The 18,923-nt window shown below is 53.5% G+C and overlaps 2 protein-coding genes and 1 non-coding gene across 4 annotated transcripts in view; 1 reads left to right on the top strand and 2 right to left on the bottom strand.

Annotated features, from left to right (window-relative positions):
• Window positions 1–2,339, bottom strand: part of CLSTN3 (calsyntenin 3) — a 28,569-nt gene extending 26,230 nt beyond the window's left edge. The window contains exon 1 of the mRNA XM_002752287.5: window positions 1,997–2,339. Within this exon, the coding sequence (XP_002752333.2) occupies window positions 1,997–2,060 (64 nt within the window). The 5' untranslated portion in view covers window positions 2,061–2,339. The remainder of the gene's footprint in view (window positions 1–1,996) is intronic.
• Window positions 1,467–8,799, top strand: RBP5 (retinol binding protein 5). 2 transcript variants are annotated; one of them, XM_078338727.1, is made up of 6 exons: window positions 1,467–1,691; window positions 2,337–2,387; window positions 2,686–2,990; window positions 4,320–4,498; window positions 7,757–7,858; window positions 8,312–8,799. In XM_078338727.1, the coding sequence occupies exons 3-6, from the start codon at window positions 2,945–2,947 to the stop codon at window positions 8,363–8,365; spliced, it is 381 nt and encodes a 126-aa protein (XP_078194853.1). In that variant the 5' UTR covers window positions 1,467–1,691; window positions 2,337–2,387; window positions 2,686–2,944; the 3' UTR covers window positions 8,366–8,799. The 2 variants fall into 2 exon arrangements, with proteins under 2 accessions (XP_078194853.1, XP_002752332.3); XM_002752286.6 differs by lacking the exons at window positions 1,467–1,691; window positions 2,337–2,387; window positions 2,686–2,990 and adding an exon at window positions 3,851–4,035.
• Window positions 8,800–13,922: 5,123 nt separating this feature from the next.
• LOC118144585 (U6 spliceosomal RNA) lies at window positions 13,923–14,029 on the bottom strand. Its single transcript, XR_004729353.1, has one exon. It is a non-coding gene; the product is annotated as a U6 spliceosomal RNA (small nuclear RNA).
• Window positions 14,030–18,923: the final 4,894 nt, after the last annotated feature.

The raw sequence follows: 18,923 nt of genomic DNA, 5'->3' as shown, positions 1-18,923 counted from the left end.
AAAGTGGAGAATATTCTTTAGGGATTTCATGAGCTACAGAATGGAAACTGGGAACTTCAGGGAGCAGCGGTGGGCCACGAGAAGGCCCTGGGAAAGGGAAGGGATAGATTAAGGGCAGCATTGAGACTAGAAAAAGATCTAGAAGTTTCCTGAGATCCTGATTGCTTATCCTCCTCCCCAACTCATTTCAATCCTGATCCCTTCACTCTGCACTTCTCCCAGCCAAGCCCCAACTTGGGGCCATTCTCCCAGAGCGCAGGATGGGGAGAGAGGAGAGAAGATATATAGGACAGAGGGAGGGGGCAGAGAGGGGCAGGAATGGAGCAGAAGAATCAATGCCAAGCGACTGGACCCAGCAGAGCCATCATCCTAAGGGATTATCGGGCTGGCCTAGAAACATGACAAATCCCCTCCCTGCTTCCCACCCCCACACCCAAGAGAACACATTCAAAACCAGCACATTCCTATGTCCTCCACAAGACCATCAAACCACATTCCCTGAAACCCACTCTTTATACAGAACGTAATCCCAGTTCTTATCTACCCCACCCCTCTTCCTTCAACACCAGGCAATTCAGAATGGATGTGGGACTCATCAGACTCCAGATCTCCCCATCTTCTACCAGATTCAGCCTGGCGAAGGGCTGTGGGGAAGCATGTTCCCTCCCCTTCCACATCGCCCCCCCACCCCAGCCTCCACGATTGCCCTATCTAATCCCACCATGCCAACACCCAGGCTCCCAAAGCACACCCATGATGCAGAGGGAAACTGAGTCACCAAAGGGCACCTCATCCCCAGTACCTCAGAGTGAGCAAGAAACCCTGATTTCCATACTCTCCTCCAACCACACCCCAGCAAGCCTTTGGCATGGGAAGGCTTTCTAACTGATGACCACCATAACCCCTTCCTGAATGCTGAGGAGAAAGCCACAAGATGGTGCACAGGAGGCGGCACAGGAAGTGGCAAGAGGGTAAGAGGCGAGGCTGAGGTCAGAGATGGGGGAGAGCAGGAGAGCGCGATGGAAAGGCAGGGCGCCTTCTGCACAGCTCCCCCTCCCACCCGGCTCGTCTCCCGGAGTCTCCGAGCGTCAGTCTCCCCTCCTGGCCCCCTACGGACTCTGCCTTTGCTCCCTTTCACTCCTAGGCCCCCCGGGCTCCTCCTTGACTCACTCTTTTCATGATTTACCTCTCATTCCTCCCTCTTTTTTCTGCCTCCACCCTTACCCTTTTCCATCCGCTCCTCACCCCCTCCCACGCCTCATCTCCGTCCTTCTTCTCAGCTTTCCCTCTCACTACTCATTCAGCGCCCCACACACACCCACTTCTGCCCTTTCCTGCCGTTCTGCCTCCGTTTCCACCTACCTGAGCCCTCTGCCCCCAAGCCCTCCCTCCCGTCCTCCCTCTCCGTCCCTCCGACAGCCCCGCCCAGCTGAATGCATCCGCCGTCTGCCAGAGAGGGCAGCTCTGGTAACCCAGAGCCAGCTGATGCAGGCAGAAGGGTATGAATGCAGAGGCACACGCAAAAACATACGTGCTCCGAATTGCCGAGTTGCAGCAAATAGTTTTTCCCCAGGATGGGATGGAGGCGAAGCAGATGGATCTGCCACACACCCTTAGCCTGCGCCAGGGAAAGGGAGAGCCACTGGGAGACGCACAGCACCCGCCCGGAGACAGTCCTTTCCAGACCCGAGGTCGCTACCGGCGTGTAGAAATTGGGGGAGGGGAGAAATAGAGACCCCAGGACGGGAATGATGGAGACCAAATGGGAGCAAGATGACCCACAAGAGACGCGCATGGGTAGAGATGGACCAGAGAGGAAGATGCGGCGGGGGGAAGAGAGCGAGAGGAGACGGAGCAGGTCCGAGAACACGGATGGGAAGGAGAGGACACCTGTCAGGTGCCAGGGAGCCTCGACACCTTCTTCCCACCGCCACCCTGCACGGCGCTGCCCGACACCCCTCTTTCAGGGCCCCCACCCCACCCCCACTTCACTCACCTTTGTTACAGGAGCAGGGCGCGAGCAGAGAGGCCAGCAGGAGGGGCAGCAGCAGGAGGGTCATGGTGCGGCGTGGGGCAGGGCAGGGCCAGGCGGCTGCCTCCTGTGGGAGCCTCCAGCCTGCGGGTTCCACCTTGCGGGAGGGATACAGGGGCTCCCCGAGGAACGGGGGACAGCAGGGCAGGGACAGAGAGGAGCCTGCCGCCCACGCTAGTCCATAGAGGGGACCTGGGCAGATCCCAATCCGGGTGGCTGAGGCGAGGGACTTGCGGCGGCTTCGCGTTCCCCCCGAGCCCAGCGTCCTCACTCTCTCACTCCCACCCGAACCCCGCTACTGCAGGATGACGTTAGCACAGCCGGGCCAGGACTGACGGGGCCGCCGGCCAATCAGGTGACTGGGGGGGACCAGGTGCTGCAGCGGGGGAGGGAGCCAATGGGACAGGGGCGCCGGGGCTGGAGAGCTTCAGGGCTCCTTCCCCTGGCTGCAATTTGGGGGAGCCAAGGAATTGCGGGGGCTGGGGAGGAAGCTGGAGAGCCACGGCGCGGGTGGGAAAGAAGAGGGACGTGGGGAGAAAGAAGCCAGAAGCCAGGGGGTGGGGAAGAGAGACGTCAGCGGGACCCGAGGGCGGCCCGGAGGGGTGGCATCGCATCACCCCGCCCCCCAACTCTGCATTAACCTCTTTTCACAGCCTCTTCCATGCACAGGTCCCTGCTGCGTGCCCTATGGGAACGGTGAAGTAAAACCCTCAGTCTGAGCCTGAGAAACCCTGGCGTTTGTAGCCCAGGTCTGCGAGGAAGCCACAGGGCGGTCCGCAGGGCGGTAGCGGGGCTCTGGGACCCGAGGAGGGGTAGGACGTCCTGCACACCTCGCGCGCGCACCTGTCGGAACGGGCCGCCTCTTCCTGCCTACCTGCCCTGCCTCCGTCGCCCCGAATTTCACCTTAAACCATGATGAACCAAGCCCAGTGGATTCTGAAGCCTGGGACGATGGGAGGTTCGAGAGAGAAGTGGGCAGCTGGGGGCGGGGCGCACGATTATTGAGGCACCCCACCCCCCCACCCCCCCCCCCCACACACACACACACAGAAATACATCTGGGAAGCATGGGTTGTCCTAAGGGCTTTGGACTGGGGATTATGGTCTCATCGATGACTCAGAAGGAGAGAAAACCCTCTGCGTCCCAAGCCAAAGAGAATAAAATTCTCCAGTATAGCCAACAAACTCCTCTCTGGCTGTCTGCTCCTGATTTTGAACTCAGCACCCTGAACTCAGCACCCCTTGGGCTGCTGACAGCCCCCTCTGCTTAGGAGCAGCAGTTTCTCTGCCTGCCTCCTAATGGCTCTATAGGACCAAGAGTCTGGAATACCACTTTAGGGTGGCAGTTGAGGGAGCTATGGGGGCCAGGGCTACAGGGTGCTCGACATGGTGGCTCCTGGCCAGCTGGCTGTCCTCACCGCCTCCCCTCACACGTTCCAACATCACTCAGTCCCAGGACCTCAGGATATTGTTAGAACTTATCTCCACCTCACACAGCCCGACCAGCCTCAGGTGCCTCCCAGGAAAGACTGTCCCTCAAGCCCTGGGACGGTTCCCAAGCCTGCCAAAAATGAGGTGAAGGCCAAAACTGACCTTTGGATGGCTCAGGTTTTGGGTGACTGACAGACCCAGATTCCACTCCAGGTTCCTTCCTCAGGAAAAGCCAAGGTCCGGCCCAACTTTGCCAAATCCCTGCCCCTCCTTCAGGCTGCAGACACCAGCCCCAAACTCAACATGGGGGGAGGGAGGAAGTCCGGTAGGGACTCTTATTGCAACAGGACTCCACCTCTATAAAAGCCCTGGTAACTAGGCCTTTACACACTGTCTCTGTCGTGGGGGCTGGCCTGAGTCTCTCAGCCTCACCTGCCAGACAACACCCCCTCCTTCCTCACCCTGCCTCCTGTATTCTCCTGAAACCTTGCTCTGCGCAATGCCTCCCAACCTCACTGGCTACTACTGCTTTGTCTCGCAAAAGAACATGGAGGACTACCTGCAAGCCCTAAGTAATGGCCTCGCCCTCCCAGACCCCTGTCACTCCCTTTCTTCCCTCGCCCTTCCTGCCTCTTAGTCCCCTGGAGAAGAGGGAATGCCTGGGGTTGGACACTGTGGGAAGGCTCAGGCTGCTGGTGCCCGACCTGGGATCCCTTTCTAACCAGGCATTGCTAGGAGGGGGTGAATTCACAGTCCCAAATCCAAAGAAGGGAAACTTACAGCCCTGAGGGGCTGCTGCAGGCAGGGGAGCTCCTGGCTGGCTGGCAGCACCCCTGCTAACAGGCAGCCCCCACAGACATCAGCCTGGCTCTGCGGAAGATCGCGGGGCTGCTGAAGCCCGACAAGGAGATCGACCACCAGGGCAACCACATGACAGTGAGGACACTCAGCACCTTCCGAAATTACACTGTGCAGTTCACCGTGGGAGAGGAGTTTGAGGAGGACCTCAAGAGCGTCGATGGACGAAAATGCCAGGTACGTTTGCCCTGGCTAGGGGGCAGCCAGAGGAGGGATCACAGGAGACTCCTAACAATATGGGGCAAAACCAAGTGACCTCCCCGAGCCAGAGCAGGGAGTGCGGCCCCCAGGATACCAGTCTCCGGAACTAACAGGTCCTGGTGCTCCCTGTCTCTCTCCTACTTCTTCCCTGCCCCCTCTTATCACCAGCTGAAAGGGCAAAGAACAGGCCAACCCAGACCGAAGAGCAAACATTTGCTCACCCTCCAGCCTGTAACACTGTTGGTCACCCAGAGTCACTTTTACTTAAGCTTCACTAACTTCACTCTCCTGCATTTCTTTCTACTTCATACATATTTCTTCTTGTCTCCTTTTTTTTTTTTTTTTTTTTTTTTAAGATGGGGTTTCACCATGATGGCCAGGCTGGTCTTGAACTCCTGACCTCAGGTGATCCACCCACCTTGGCCTCCCAAAGTGCTAGGATTACAGGCGTGAGCCGCTGCGCCCGGACTCCTTGTCTCCTTTACAGATCCTAGTCCTCCTATTAATCCTTTAAACTGGAGTTCCTCCCCCGCCCCAGAGTTTTGTTCTTAATGTCTTGTCCCTTTTGTCTGCATACGATCCATAGGCTAAACCATCTACAGCCATGCCTTCTGCTTCCATCTATAGGCCGCCCTTGGCACGTATTCTCCAGCCAGAGCCATCTTCTGAGCTCCAAGGCAATGTTTTCAACTGCCTGCAGTGCAGTTGGCCCTCCATATTCATGGGTTCTGCATCCACAGCTTCAGCCAACTACAAATGGAAAATATTTGGGAAAAATAAAAATTAAAAAAATACAAAATGATACAAATAAAAAACAATAAAGTATGACAACTACTTACAGAGCCTTTACATTGCATTAGGTATTATTAGTAATCTAGAGATGATTTAAAGCATATGGGAAAAGGCTGGGTGTGGTGGATCACACCCATAATCCCAGCACTTTGGGAGGCTGAGGCAGACGATCACTTGAGGTCAGGAGTTCAAGACCAGCCTGGCCAACATGGTGTACTAAAAATACAAAAATTAGCCGGATGTGGTGTGGCAAACCTGTAACCCCAGCTACTGTGGAGGCTGAGGCAAGATAATTGCTTGAACCCGGGAGCCTGAGGTTGCAGTGAGCCAAGATCATGCCATTGCACTCTAGCCTAGGTGACAGAGCAAGACACTGTCTCAAAATAATAATAATAATAAAGTATACAGGAGGATATACATAGGTTCTGTACAGATACTAAGGCATTTTATTCAGCATACTCAGCAGATTTGTAGGGTGGGGGTCCTGGAACCAATTTCCATTTGAATGCCCAGCGTCATACTCAAATTCCCTGTCTTCCTATCCAAACCTATTCCACTTTTATGTCTACTATTGCTACTAATTGCAATAACCAGCCAGGACAGAGACCTGAGAGTCATGGTGAATATCTCTTGTTTCCTTACTTCTGGGCTCCCAACACACTCACACACACACACACACACACACACACCACCCCACACCCATTGGGCAAGAAATCTTTGTATCTTTTCTGCCCTACGCAGTGTGGCAGCCGCTAATTTCAGATGGCCGTCGAACACGTGAAATGTAACTAGTCCAAATCCACCTCTGCCGTAAGTGGACTTTCAGACAACGCCAAATAAAAAGAACATAAAGCATGTCAGAAATGTTTGTATTGGTCTTATGCTGAAATCATAATATTTTGAATATTTTCGGTTAACTAAAACATATTCTTTACATTAATTTCCCCTATTTCTCTTTCCTTTCCTAATAGGGCTCCAGACCCATTTTATTTCTGTTGAGCATCAGTCTTTTAAATGGCTCTCCTGTGTTTCCTCCTAACCTTCCTCTATCACCACCCTAATTCCGTCCTTCATTTCTCATCTGGTGCCCAAAATTAGTATTTTTTGGTATAGATGGGGTCTCATGTGTTGCCCAGGCTGGTCTCAAACTCTTGACTTCAATTGACTCTCGCACCTTGGCTTCCCAAATGCTGGGATTATGGGCGTAAGCCTCTCCACCCAGCTAGTTCTCAGTCTTAACCCTCCTCTAATCCGCATGCAATAGCCACAGGGTCTACCTAAAATATAAACGTGACCACATCACTCTCTGACTAACACCGTGTCAGTGATGACCTATTACATTACACTATCTATTAAACTCAGCTCAGCATACACAGGTCTCTGTGAATCAGCTCTTCAGTTGCCTGCATACACTGTAGGTTAGAGCCCTTCAGAACTAATTGCCCTTCTCTTTTACTGCTATTTCTAGCTGTTTCTTTCCTTGCTAGAAATTTCCCATTCTCTCCAATCTAATTAACTCCTAACTTCCTTAAAGATTTCACTCTGCCCACCCCACTCCCGTCCCTCACTCTTGCCTGGTGTCACAGTTACCTATTTACTGATCCTCTCTCTCTGCAATACTCTGAGCTCCCTGTTTGGGGCCTAAGCTTTGGGAGAACTCAATAAAGGTTGATTGGGATGCCCAGGCCCACGGGGGCTGACCCTTTATTTCTAAGGATACTTCAACTGTCCTTGAAACTGAGAAAGAGGAGAAATGAGATTACCTGGTTAGGACTCCCAACCAATCTTTCTTTTTTCCCAAAAGTCCCTGTAGGTCAGCCAGAGGTATCCAGAGGAAGAAGTCTCTACTCTTCATCAACGCCCTCCCCAATTTCACCTCTACTTATCCTGCTGCCACTCCTGCTCTTTCCCAAGATCACTGTAGAGAACTTTGGGCCCCCTTGGTGGCCCTTAGGAGTGGGAACCTGGGCGTGATGTCTCACGAATATAGTCACAGCACTTTAGGAAGCCTGGTGGGTGGATCACTGAACTCAGGAGTTCGAGCCCAGCCTGGCCAACATGGAGAAATCTTGTCTCTACTAAAAATACAAAAATTAGCCAGGCATGGTGCTGCATACCTGTAATCCCAGCTACTCAGGTGGTTGAGGCATGGGACTCACTTGAACCCAGGAGGCGGAGGTTGCAGTGAGCCGAGATCCTGCCACTGCACTCCAGCCTGAGTGACAAAGCAACAAAGCAAGACTTTGTCTCAAAAAAAAAAAAAAAAAAAGTGGGAAAAGAGAGTCCTGCTGAATCAGAGCAGCCTTCTCGCTCAGCCCCAGGAGGGGCTGGAGCGAACAGTATCTGCTGCAGAGTAAAAAGGGGAGCCCAGTCAGAGTGAGCTGGGAAGCATTTTGGGTGTCCTGCCTCCCAACCTTTCTTTATTCCCTCTTTCCCCTACAGACCATAGTAACCTGGGAGGAGGAGCAGCTGGTGTGTGTGCAGAAAGGGGAGGTCCCCAACCGGGGCTGGAGACACTGGCTGGAGGGAGAGATGCTGTATCTGGTAAATGGGGTGGGGGCTGGGCATCTGGGAGAAGGGCCTTCAGCTAGGAGGCATCCCCTGTCCAAATCAGAGAGGTCTACAACTCCACCCCCAGCTCAGCCCAACTCCCCATCCGAGGAAGTGACCAAGGAGGGAAAACAAAAGCATCGGGAGGAGTGGGGAGAGGAAGAAACAGTGTGGCCAAGGTGGGCCCTGGCTACAAGTCAGATGAATGCCCATAAATCATCACTGGAGAGATGGAGGTTTCAGCCACTTCACATCCCCTGCTCCAGCCACCCTCCTTCCTGTGGGGTGGAAAGTTGAGGATGTGGAACAGTGATACAATTGCCCATTTATCAAACACTCGAGCTGCTGTATCCGGAAGGAGTAAATGGAGGTCAAGGACCTTGAGAAAGGGGCTCTGGCTGGCAAAAGCCCTTTTCTCTCTCCTCCTCATTTCCCCTCTCTCCCCAGGAACTGACTGCAAGGGATGCAGTGTGCAAGCAGGTCTTCAGGAAGGTCAGATAGCCGGAGAGGGGCCGAGCGTCGCCAGACAGTGCCCAGCCCACAGACCCTCCTGGCATGCCCCCTTCAAGCCCAGATTAGGCCAGGTCAGCTGTCCCTTCCTCCGGCCACCTCCCCTCACTGGGTCCCTTCTTACCCCTCCCTGTGTTAATATGTAACTTGCAGCCCCCAGGCCAAAGTCCTTTCTCACACTCCACTGCCCAATAGTGACCTCACTTCAGATCAAGTCCTGGCCTCCTGGATGAAAGAAGCAGGCAGAGGGAAGGGGCCCCTGAGAACAACCAATCCCTACTCTCTCCTGTCCATTTGAGCTCTTCTTTTCCTTCTAAGAAAGAACTAAGCTTTGGGCATTTGGTGATTAGTGAAAATTGTATCCTGATGGACTTCTGGAAAACTGTGACTGGGTTTCAAGAGTTTAAACAGGAGCTACTGGCAGAGTCTTTTTGTCCATTTCTTTGTCCTTAGTCTTGAGAAAGCTTCATGTGCTCAACAAAACCAGGCTCAAGACACAGCCCCACCTGCGCAGGGTACAAGAGACTCCACAGTTCTGACATCTGAAGGCATCTGGCTATTTGACACTTCCATCCTATGTGTTGGGAAAGAGGGATGGGATGGGGTAAGACCTTTGTCCAATGCTGGGGGAGGCGGGGAGCTTCTAAATGGTGACCTGGCCTCCGTGTCTGCTGTGGGAAGGGCAGGCAGCAAGAAAGCCAGAAAAAGCTTAAAAATGAAGTAGACGAAGGATTCGAGGTCAAGGAATAAAAGACAGGGATACAGGGGTGTGAGGCACAGGAGGGAAAAGCCCAGCAGACCTGGCTATAGGGACCTTCTGCTCAAAGGCCAGCAAGGCTGGAGACAGGGGATAAAGAGGAGAGCTGAGGACAGCAAGGGTCCCAGAGTCACTGCCTTGGAAAACAGCCCAAAAGGGTGGAGCTGGCTCAGGGTCTAAGCCAGCTTCAGCCTCTGGCCTTCTCCCCACCTCCAGAGGCCTTCAGAATAAAAGTCCCAAGAGGGGCAAGTGTCAGAGAGAAGAGGGCTCAATTCGAGGGCAGGAACAGAGCCTGGGGGGAGGGTTGAGGGAGTTGGAAAGTCCCTGGCCCTCATCAGATGAAGACTCTTGCCCCCTCTTCCTGCAATGGCTGGGCCCCCCACGCACACAAGACAGTCACTAGGGCTCTGGCCAAGAACTAGGCTTGCGATACTGATCCTACCACACACTCTGGAATGAATCTGGAATAGAAAATTTAAAAAAAAGGAACTCCGAGTTGAACGGAATATCTTATTCCTTGCCCACCCTCTCTGCAGATGTCCCCGGTAGAATGGAGAGCCGCTTCTTCCAAAAGCCACCCAGCAGAAGCTCTGGGGGCTGCTGGAACCCACCTTGCCCCTTTCCAAGGCACAGGAAGATGCTCCATCTGTACTCACCCACCACCCACATCTCCAGGTCAACAGTGTCCTTGCTCCATGTCCAAACCTCTTTCCACGGGACGGTCCTCCATGCCCTTCAGTAACCATACTGGTCACTGGAGTATTGGCAGGGCCTGACTCAGGAGCTTGTAGGCCCCCATGGTGGATTTTTCTAAATATATTTATATATTTTTATTTTTCTCCCAAAGTTTGACACTTCTTACCATGGTGGTTTTATGGCCCAAGCTAAAGTGGGCTCAATCCCTCAAAACTCCCATGACGTAGGGGTCCAGATCATGGCCGCTGAAGGGCCCCATCCTCCACTCGGCCACACATCTCCAGGGGCCAGACCCCACCAAGAGACCTGGAGACCCCCAAGGAAACACAAGCAACAGGGAAGGACTACGCTGCTTCAGAGGCGTCTCCAAGAGGGTGGGAGCCCGACCTGCAGAGGGGAGGGGACCGCTGTGGGAAACTGGAGCTGCTGTTTCCCGTGTGGGCAGCAGGGGGCGCTATGCACCGCAGTGGAAACCAGGGAGCCTCCGAATTCAATCCTCCCTCCTCCACTACCTTCTCAGATAGGGCATTCCCACCCCACGCGCGCGCGCGCGCACACACACACAACCACACTCCCAACCCATGTCCTCGTCCTCACAAGACCCTTACCCCTCATTCAAATCAGGCTCCATCCGTCCTCAGAGGGAAGAGATAGTTACCAGAGGGACCAAGATGTGAGTGAGAAATGGCAGAGGAGGGGACGGGGCCACAGACCGGTGGGTCCCACACCAGGCCCTCCCAGACACACACAAAGCTGTGGAGTTGACTTGCTTGGCCAGAGTCTTAAACCCCAGGATGTGATCAGGAGTCCACAATGTTTATTACCACATGAGATGGAATAACTGCTCTCTAAGTCACCCCAGTGCAGGCCCCTGCCCCACTCCCACGCTGCCAGACGCAGCTTCTGGCTGGAACTCCAGATGGTCCCTGAGAGTCTGCAAAGACCAAAGGTCAATTCAGAGCCCTCTCCCTAAAACTGAGCAAAAGTGGATTTTACAGGATGGATACAGTGTGGGTCCTGTGAAGCAGAGGACCATGTGCTGCCCAAGGACTTGGGCTCCATCCAGCTTGGGGTCCCAAGAGGAGGCAGAGCAACACAGTCTAGCCTGGTACCCCCTCCAATTGCCCGCCTCTCCCCTTGGCCACCACCTCCCGCATGCCCCCGACTCCTACGTGCCCAGACCAGTATGTTGACAAGGAGCTCAGACAGAAACAGGAAGTGCCTCAACACTAAAGCACAAAGGCCATCCCAGCCAGGCGCCCAATCCTGTAACATGGCTGGACCACTTATTGGCAGCAGGGAATCCCTAGAAGCCACCACAAATCCCAGGACACCACAAATCTGCCCCAAGAGACAGCAGAGGCGTGGCCATTTTGGTCCCCTTCCCCCACCCTAATGTCACTCCCTAAGATGCAAGAACCACATCTGGTCTAGGCTTAAGTACCCCAAGTAAGAAGCCTCGTATCCCCAGTGTGCAGAGGATGGAGATGAGGATGGGGGCTGCCCCTTCCCTCCCAACCCCTCCAGCAGCCGCCTCCCTGCTCTTTCCCAGGATGCACCCCTTCCCTGGAGCCTGCTGCTCCCACCTGGCCATTTTTGTTTTGTTTTGTTTTGTTTTTTTGAGACAGAATCTTGCTCTGTCACCTAAGCTGGAGTGCAAAGGTGCAATCTGAGCCTCCTGGGTTCAAGTGATTCTTGTGCCTCAGCCTCCTGAGTAGCTGGGACTACAGGCATGTGCCACCACGCCCGGATAATTTTTTGTATTTTTAGTAGAGACAGGGTTTCACCATGTTGGTCAGGCTGGTCTCAAATTCCCAACCTCAAGCAATCTGCCTGCCTCAGGCTTCCAAAGTGCTGGGATTACAGGCGTGAGCCACCGCACTCAGCCATGAGGCCACTTTCATAACCCCCAACCAGCTCTCTGGGAAGTCTCTCCTGGCCCCCTCTCCCTGGTATAACGCCCTCAGTCATGAGAGCACCCCTGCTGTCAGGGTCCCTGGGAACATTCTGACCATCCTGGGGCTGCGTTCATTAGTATGGGCAGGTAAGAACTGGGGAGACCTTGTAGGTACAGCAGGAGGTGAAGGGCAAGAGGAGACCTGGTGGGCAAGTTCAGGGGCCCCATGAAGGACTCTGATATAACTGACCTGAGTTTGCATGGAGGACAGAAAGAAAGAAACAGTGGTGGTAGCCAATGCCTCTGAGGCCAGGGTACAAGCAGTATCCAGAGAACCCTGCCTGCCCAGGGGCCATAATCGCACTCTCCAGGCCCCCCGCCCCCCAGCCCCAGGCCTCAGCCAACAGGTGCTCTGTGGGCACCTATGCTCCATGCTGAATACGCACTCCCACTAGAAGTCACTTAGGTCCCGGGGGGATGAAATGGAGCTGACCTTCCACACTTGCCCTTCCAGCAAAAAAAAGAGGGACCTCCATCTTTCTCAAGGGCTTCCTGGCCCACTGTCTAGCTGGGGGTGGGCCTCCTGCCTCCCCCTAGCCCACCCTTTTCCAAGCTCCCTTTCCTCTGCCCTCATTTTGCTCTGGCCACCAGGGAAAGGGGGCAGCTCTCAGAGCCTCTGTTCTGCTCCCCTTGGGCAGTGCCCAAGCACAGAGTCACCAGCATAGCCAGGCCATTGGGTTGATGGACAAATCACTTGCCTCAGAGGCTCTAGAACCTAAAATGGCATCCGAAACTGGGAGGCAGTACTGCATAGTGGCCAGGCGTGAAATGCCACCAGTTATTAGCTGTGGGAGTATATACAAGTCACCAGCCTTTGGCAAACAAGCCACATTGGCCAGCCCGCAAGGCTAAGAGTACGTCCTTCCTGCTGGGAATTTTGCAAAGATTCCACGCGCACTCAGCAGAGGACCTGGAGTGGTGCACATGCTGACAGACGCTGGCTGCCATTACTTGCACTATTCCCTGCCTCTTCACCTGCTGATGGAAATTCTCTTAAATAGAAGCAAAGCCTGTATGTTAAGGACAAAGCAACAAGTGCCACTATTCTTGAGGTTACATAGCGACGTTTACACCAAAGTGTATGTGACGCATACCAGAGAATGGGGGCTAGTGCAGCCATCATCTTGCCGTCCAGGCAGGTAAATCATCTGGGGGCGACAGGAATGAAGGGGAGTCAACTCCCCAAGGGGTCCAAACCCAGAATCTCTCATTACACCCCAAGCCCATCCCCAGAGAAGAATGCATGGGCTTCCTGGGACAGCATCGCCCTCACGAGCCCCTGCTGCAACAGCCACTCTAGGCTTTCCACCCACGGAGAGAAGGCTTCGACGCAGGGGAAAAGGGCTGATGCAGGGACAGCTGCCCAGCCCAGTGCTACTGCAGCCATGGCTGCTGCACAGGCATCAGCTCCTCCCCAACCCCCAGCCCTTGGGACTCCCGCATCCCCACAGTACGTACTGCAACTATCTCATTCAAGGTGCTGGTCACTCGCAGCAGGGGCCACATCCCAGGCCTAGACTCCCCCAGTCACCAGCTGCAGGTACTGCCACTCTCCCTTGACCCTCCCAGCTGTTCCCCTCATCCCAAGACAGCTGAATGAATACAGGAACCAGCACCCTCACCCCACTCTGGAGCTTCCTCTCTCTTCCCTTGTCCTGAGAGGCCTCCACCCTTCTGGCCCTGGTCTCTCCTGCAGGGTATCTCACTATCTTTCTTCTCCTCCTCCTCCTCCTCCTCCTCCTCCTCCTCCTCCTCCTCCTCCTCCTCCTCCTCCTCCTCCTCCTTCTCCTTCTATTTATTTATTTATTTTTATTTTTGAGATGGAGTCTCGCTCTTGTCACCCAGGCTGGAGTGCAGTGGTGTGATCTCGGCTCACTGCAACCTCTGCCTCCTGGGTTCAAGTGATTCTCCTGCCTCAGCCTCCCATGTAGCTGGGATTACAGGCACCACCACACCTAGCTAGTTTTTTGTATTTTCTGTGGAGATGGGGTTTCACCGTGTTAGCCAGGACAGTCTCTATCTCCTGACCTCGTGATTCACCTGCCTTGGTCTCCCAAAGTGCTGGAATTAGAGGCATGAGCCACCACACCTGGCCGCCGCCGCCGCCTCCTCCTCCTCCTCCTCCTCCTTCTTCTTCATTTAATATGGAACGCTTCACGAATTTGTGTGTCATCCTTGCGCAGGGGCCATGCTCATCTTCTCTGTATCATTCTCATTTGAGTATATGCGCTGCTGAAGCGAGCACATCGTGTCATCTTTCTACACTAGCAGAGCTCCAGCTTCCCCTCCGTTCATGCCTCAGTTGGTGCCCACACCCGTGCCCTACAGACAAGTCACAGATCTATCTCAGTGTCAATGGAACAGTTTTTCTTCCACACGAGTGTGCATATCCCGCATGATTCTGTCTTGCATTTGCTTCCTCAACGTACTGTGTGGGGAGCCCAGTACAGTGTGGGCCTATTGTGTGGCCTCTCCATCTGCTGTTGTATAGGCTTGCTGAAAGCCAGAATCTTCCTTTCCCTCTCTGTGCACAGAGCAACAGCTGCTAAGTCTTCCTTGACCTGGGCAGGTGGCACAATGCAGAACTAAAGGCACCGCTGACGGAGTCATGTAACCTTGGGCGAATCCTTTCACTTCTGTATGCCTGTGCTCCATTCCAGGCCTGGTCCTGATCCACCTTCCGTCCTGCCTTCCAATTCTGCTCCTCTCCTTGGATTCCTCTCCCTTCCCAGCTGTTCTCAGAAGAGGCTTGCTCATATCCTTGATCCAGCTGTAAGGAAACTATTGTCACCCTAATGCCACTAAAGCTAATCCTGCTGGGACCCCGCTGGAGCAAGAACCCACAGGGGAAGGGGCAGCCAGGCGGCAAAGCCCCCACCCCACCCTGTCTCCCCACCACTCCTTTTTTTCTGAGAAGCACGGGTGGGACAAGGTGGGCCTCTGGAATGAGGGTTTATTAGTCTTAGAGGAAATAAAAGGGAAATGGAACAGACAGTAATACGCACCTCGATCATCTGAGGCACAAATGCAGCCTCAGCTGTAAACGTATTGAAGGAAGGGATAGTGCAGTAATAGAACCGCAAAGCACAGACTGAGTGAAGTTAAAAGGTCCTTTACTAAAGGGTTTTGTTTCAGAATGAAAGTCCACACAGAGCCCACAGGGTGTGGGAGATGTGGAACTGGGATCTCTGGGCTTGTTCTTTTGGGCAGCCTGCTGGTGGGTGGGGACCTCGTCTTCCAGTGTCAGGATGCACACTGTGGGCAGCCTCCCCTCGGCTGCAAGGGCATTCTGTCTGGGACTTGTCTTTCCTGCCCATCTGCTTTTCTTTTCAACGGCTTCTTAGTTCTTTTTAAATCTGCGCTCTCTTCCCACAGCCCTGCCCCCTGTTTTTTTGGCCTCCTGTAGGTCATGCTTTGATCTGCCCAGTCCCGCTTCTGGGTGGGATGAACGAGCAGCCTCTTCAGATCTTAAGGTGGAGGAGGAGAGGGTCAGAGCCCCCAAGGGTACTCTGGATTCAGGTAAATGCACCTGAAATACAACCATACCCAGCAAAAATAACATCCTGCTAGCTGACCGTCTGCAATATACTGTACAAAAATAATACACCTACTCCTTTGAGAACCAGTGTCCAAGACAGTCACCAACCATCCCTGCTTCCTGGTATTTCTGTCCTTGTGATGTCTCCTGCCACATCACACAGGGTTATCTCTGTGACCAATAGAGTAAGGCAGAAGTGATACTATGTCACTTCAAGGCTGGCTTATAAAAGACACTGTTGCCTCTGCCTTGCTCTTTCCATCTTGGGTCACTCTGGGGAAAGCCAGCTGCTATGCCTCGAGGACACTCAAGTGTCCTATGAGGAGGGCCGTGTGGTAGGGAACCGAAGCCTCCTGCCCACAGCCACATGAGTGAGCCATCTGGAAGGCAGACCTCCAGCCCCAGTCCCACCTTCGGAGGACTGCAGCCTGCACCTGGACCAAAGCCTTGTGAGAGACCCTGAATCCAAACTACCCGTCTCAGCCGCTGCTGGATTCCTGAGCCACAGAAACTGTGTAAAACAGGACATACTCACTGTTTTAAACTGCTAAGAGTGGCGGTGATCTTTTACAACCAAACAGATAATTGAAACATAGTCTCAACTTTGAATTTCATTGCAAATGACCCCATCCTATGACCACAGCCTCAATATTCGCTAAGTGGGCAAAAGAATGGAGTTGGGGAGTGCAAGCAGTAGATGACAGGGCAGTAAAAATGTGTCCAGCCACAAAAAGGCATGACTCCACTTCCGGGGCTCAGGGCCCTCCCATCCTAACTCTAAGCCCAGACCACTCAGCACCCACAGCTCAGTGTCCGCCTTACGTGACTCCAGAGACTGAGGTTCAGAGGCAAGCAGCTGCCCGCTTCTTTGCCTCTTTGAGGCCCACCTGCCTGAGTCCTGTCTGAAGACTGCCTCTCCAGGACTGTCTCTCCCCTAAGTAACAGTTAAAAGGAATGTCCAGCATATTCAGATGATACCTGCTCCTTTCACAGTTGTGTGACCTTCCTCTGTGGCTTCAAAAGGACAAGGACATCAGAATATAACTCGATGTGCCTCACGCCATTAGACAGCATGAGTGACTAGATGCAGGGAGGCTATCTCAGACAGCACCAGATCATAGCTGGTGGGAAGCTGATTGACAAGTTCTGTGGAGGACCAGAGCAGCAGGGCCCCAAAGCCCACAGACAGCCATAAGGGAGGGACGGTGTTCCAGACACACCAGGCAGGGAAGAGCCACCCCTGGATGGTCAGTTAGCTCTCCCAGGGTAAGGAGCCTCTGGGTCTTCCCTACCTCTCCCAGGACCATCACCGTGATACTACAGCCAGGGGGTTCTTTGCCGAAAAGAGGATGAGTGAGATGGAGAGAGGCAGATGAAAGAAGGCTTTGTGCAGAAGCCATCAGGTTTAGCCAAATCTAAAGTCTAGAAAAAGGAGGATACTAGCTGATATGACGTGGCGCTATGTCCCCCAATCTCATGTGGAATTGTAATCCCCACGTGTTTGTTGGAAGAGGGTCCTGGTGGGAGGTGACTGGATCATGGGGCAGTTTCTAGTGGTTTAGCAGCATCCCCATAGCGCTGTCTCCCAATGGAATTCTCCCAAGATCTGGTTGTTTAAAAGTTTGTATCACCTGCCTCTTCTCTGTCTCTCTCCTGCTGCCATGTGAAGAAGGTCCTTGCTTCCCCTTCACCTTGTACCATGATTATAAGCTTCCTGAGGCCTCCCAGTCATGCTTCCTGTTAAGTCTGCAGAACTGTGAGTCAATTAAACTTCTTTTCTTCATAAATTACCCCAAGGCAGGTAGTTCTGTACCCCAGTGTGAGAATGGATGAGTACACCAGCGAAGGTGGTAGAAGGGCCTTCTGTTCCACTGTGCTCTTTCCGAGAGTCAGAGCCTTTGGGCAGTCCCCAGCCTGCCTCCTGGGAACTTCTGCAGCCACCCAGGAGAAGCAGAATGCCCAGCAGGCCCAGATCTGCTACCACTTCCAGAAGCCCTGTTACCAAATGATAGGTCCCAGGTGAGGAGCAGCCAGGCACTCTCCAGGGCAGGAGCCTTCTCCTTCCACTCACAGAGCAGCTCTCTACAACCAGGCACCAACAGTGAGGAGCGCGGCCACATGGCAATGATCAGGCTTCTCACTAGAGAACAGTAAATGGGACAGGGCTGTGTTCAGACTCTCAACCTCCAACCCAACCCCAGTTCCCAGATGCACCTGTCTACCACCTACTTCTCTTCCTCCCTGCATACCTTGGAAACTCCAAAACCTGGTGTATACTCTCCACTCTGCCCCATCCCAAGAACTCACCCCACAGACACAGGTGGGCACCTACAAGTGTTCATCTCTAGGGCTGCTGCAACCTGCAGGACTAAGTCCCTCCCTCAAGGAGCCCACAGCCCTGGGGGAAAGACAGACACGCTGCAGGAAGTTATCATGCATCGAGAGTTCAAGAGCACAGGGAAGGTGATCTCTCTGAGTCAAAGAGGGCTTCCCAGAGGAGAGGACCCAGGGGGAGAGGTAAGAGAACATGGCCGGCAGCCAGGGCATGATTACTACGTACCAGCCACTGACTCCTCTCAAGAACCCAAGCACATGTTATCGTCCCCATTCTACAGATAAGAAAACTAAGGAACAGAGAATTTAAGTAATTTGCCAAAGGCTACGCATCAAAGACAGAGGTGGGATTTGAACACAAACAGACTGGAGCCTGACCACTCAACCCTCAGTTTCTCAACCTCGCCGCTATTGACATGGGCAGCCAGATAACATTTTGTTGCGGGAGGTGCTGCCTTGTGCATTGTAGGATGCTAAGCAGCATTGCTGGCCTCTACCCACCAGATGCCAGCAATGAAAAACAATCTCTAGATACTGTCAGATATCCCCTGGGGAGCAAAACTGCTCCTGGTTGAGAACCACCAACCTAAGCATTTTGCTGTTACAGTCTGCCTTCCTGAGCAAGTAGTGATATTTATTATTTGCCAATTGCCAGACACTGTCCTAAGCAATGTTGGCTATTAACTCATTTAACCCTCACAACAAACCTCTCTCATGGGTACCATTGTCTTCATCTTTGTTCTTCAGATGAGGATGTTTAGAGGCAAGGAGAAATTATATAAGCTGGCCTTGGTCACCAAACTGCTGAATGGTAGAGGCTGGGCTTAAACCTACTGAGTCTGGCACAGGAGCCTGCCCCTTTAATCAGCATGACACCCTGATGACTGAAGAACATGGCACTGGTCAGGGAGTCACACACGTGAACACAAGCCATAAAATCATGACTGTGACGGGAACTCACATGCAAGGCTGGAGCAGTGGAGACCTGCGAGGCCAGAAAGTCACGCAGCGCCCGATTATGAAGGAAGAACCTGCCACACGAGCAACTGGCTGGGGCTTCATCTCATGGATCAGGAGGCGCCGTCACTGAAAAGTTTTAAGCTGGGAAGGGGCATGACTGATTGAGATTTTAGATAATGGCAGAGTAGGAAGGGTGGGCTTAAGGGCTAAGCCTAGTGGCTGACACTCCTTTGGGGCTGAGCTAGCCAATGGCCAGGTGTCCCTAAGGCATAGAAGTCAAAGCCCTGACTTGTAAGCCTGAGACAAC

The sequence above is a fragment of the Callithrix jacchus genome, chromosome 9, assembly GCF_049354715.1.
Source record: "Callithrix jacchus isolate 240 chromosome 9, calJac240_pri, whole genome shotgun sequence".
NCBI classification, from domain to species: domain Eukaryota; kingdom Metazoa; phylum Chordata; class Mammalia; order Primates; family Cebidae; genus Callithrix; species Callithrix jacchus.
The sequence above is the reverse complement of the archived record's forward strand: the minus strand, read 5'-3'. Positions and strand labels throughout refer to the sequence as shown.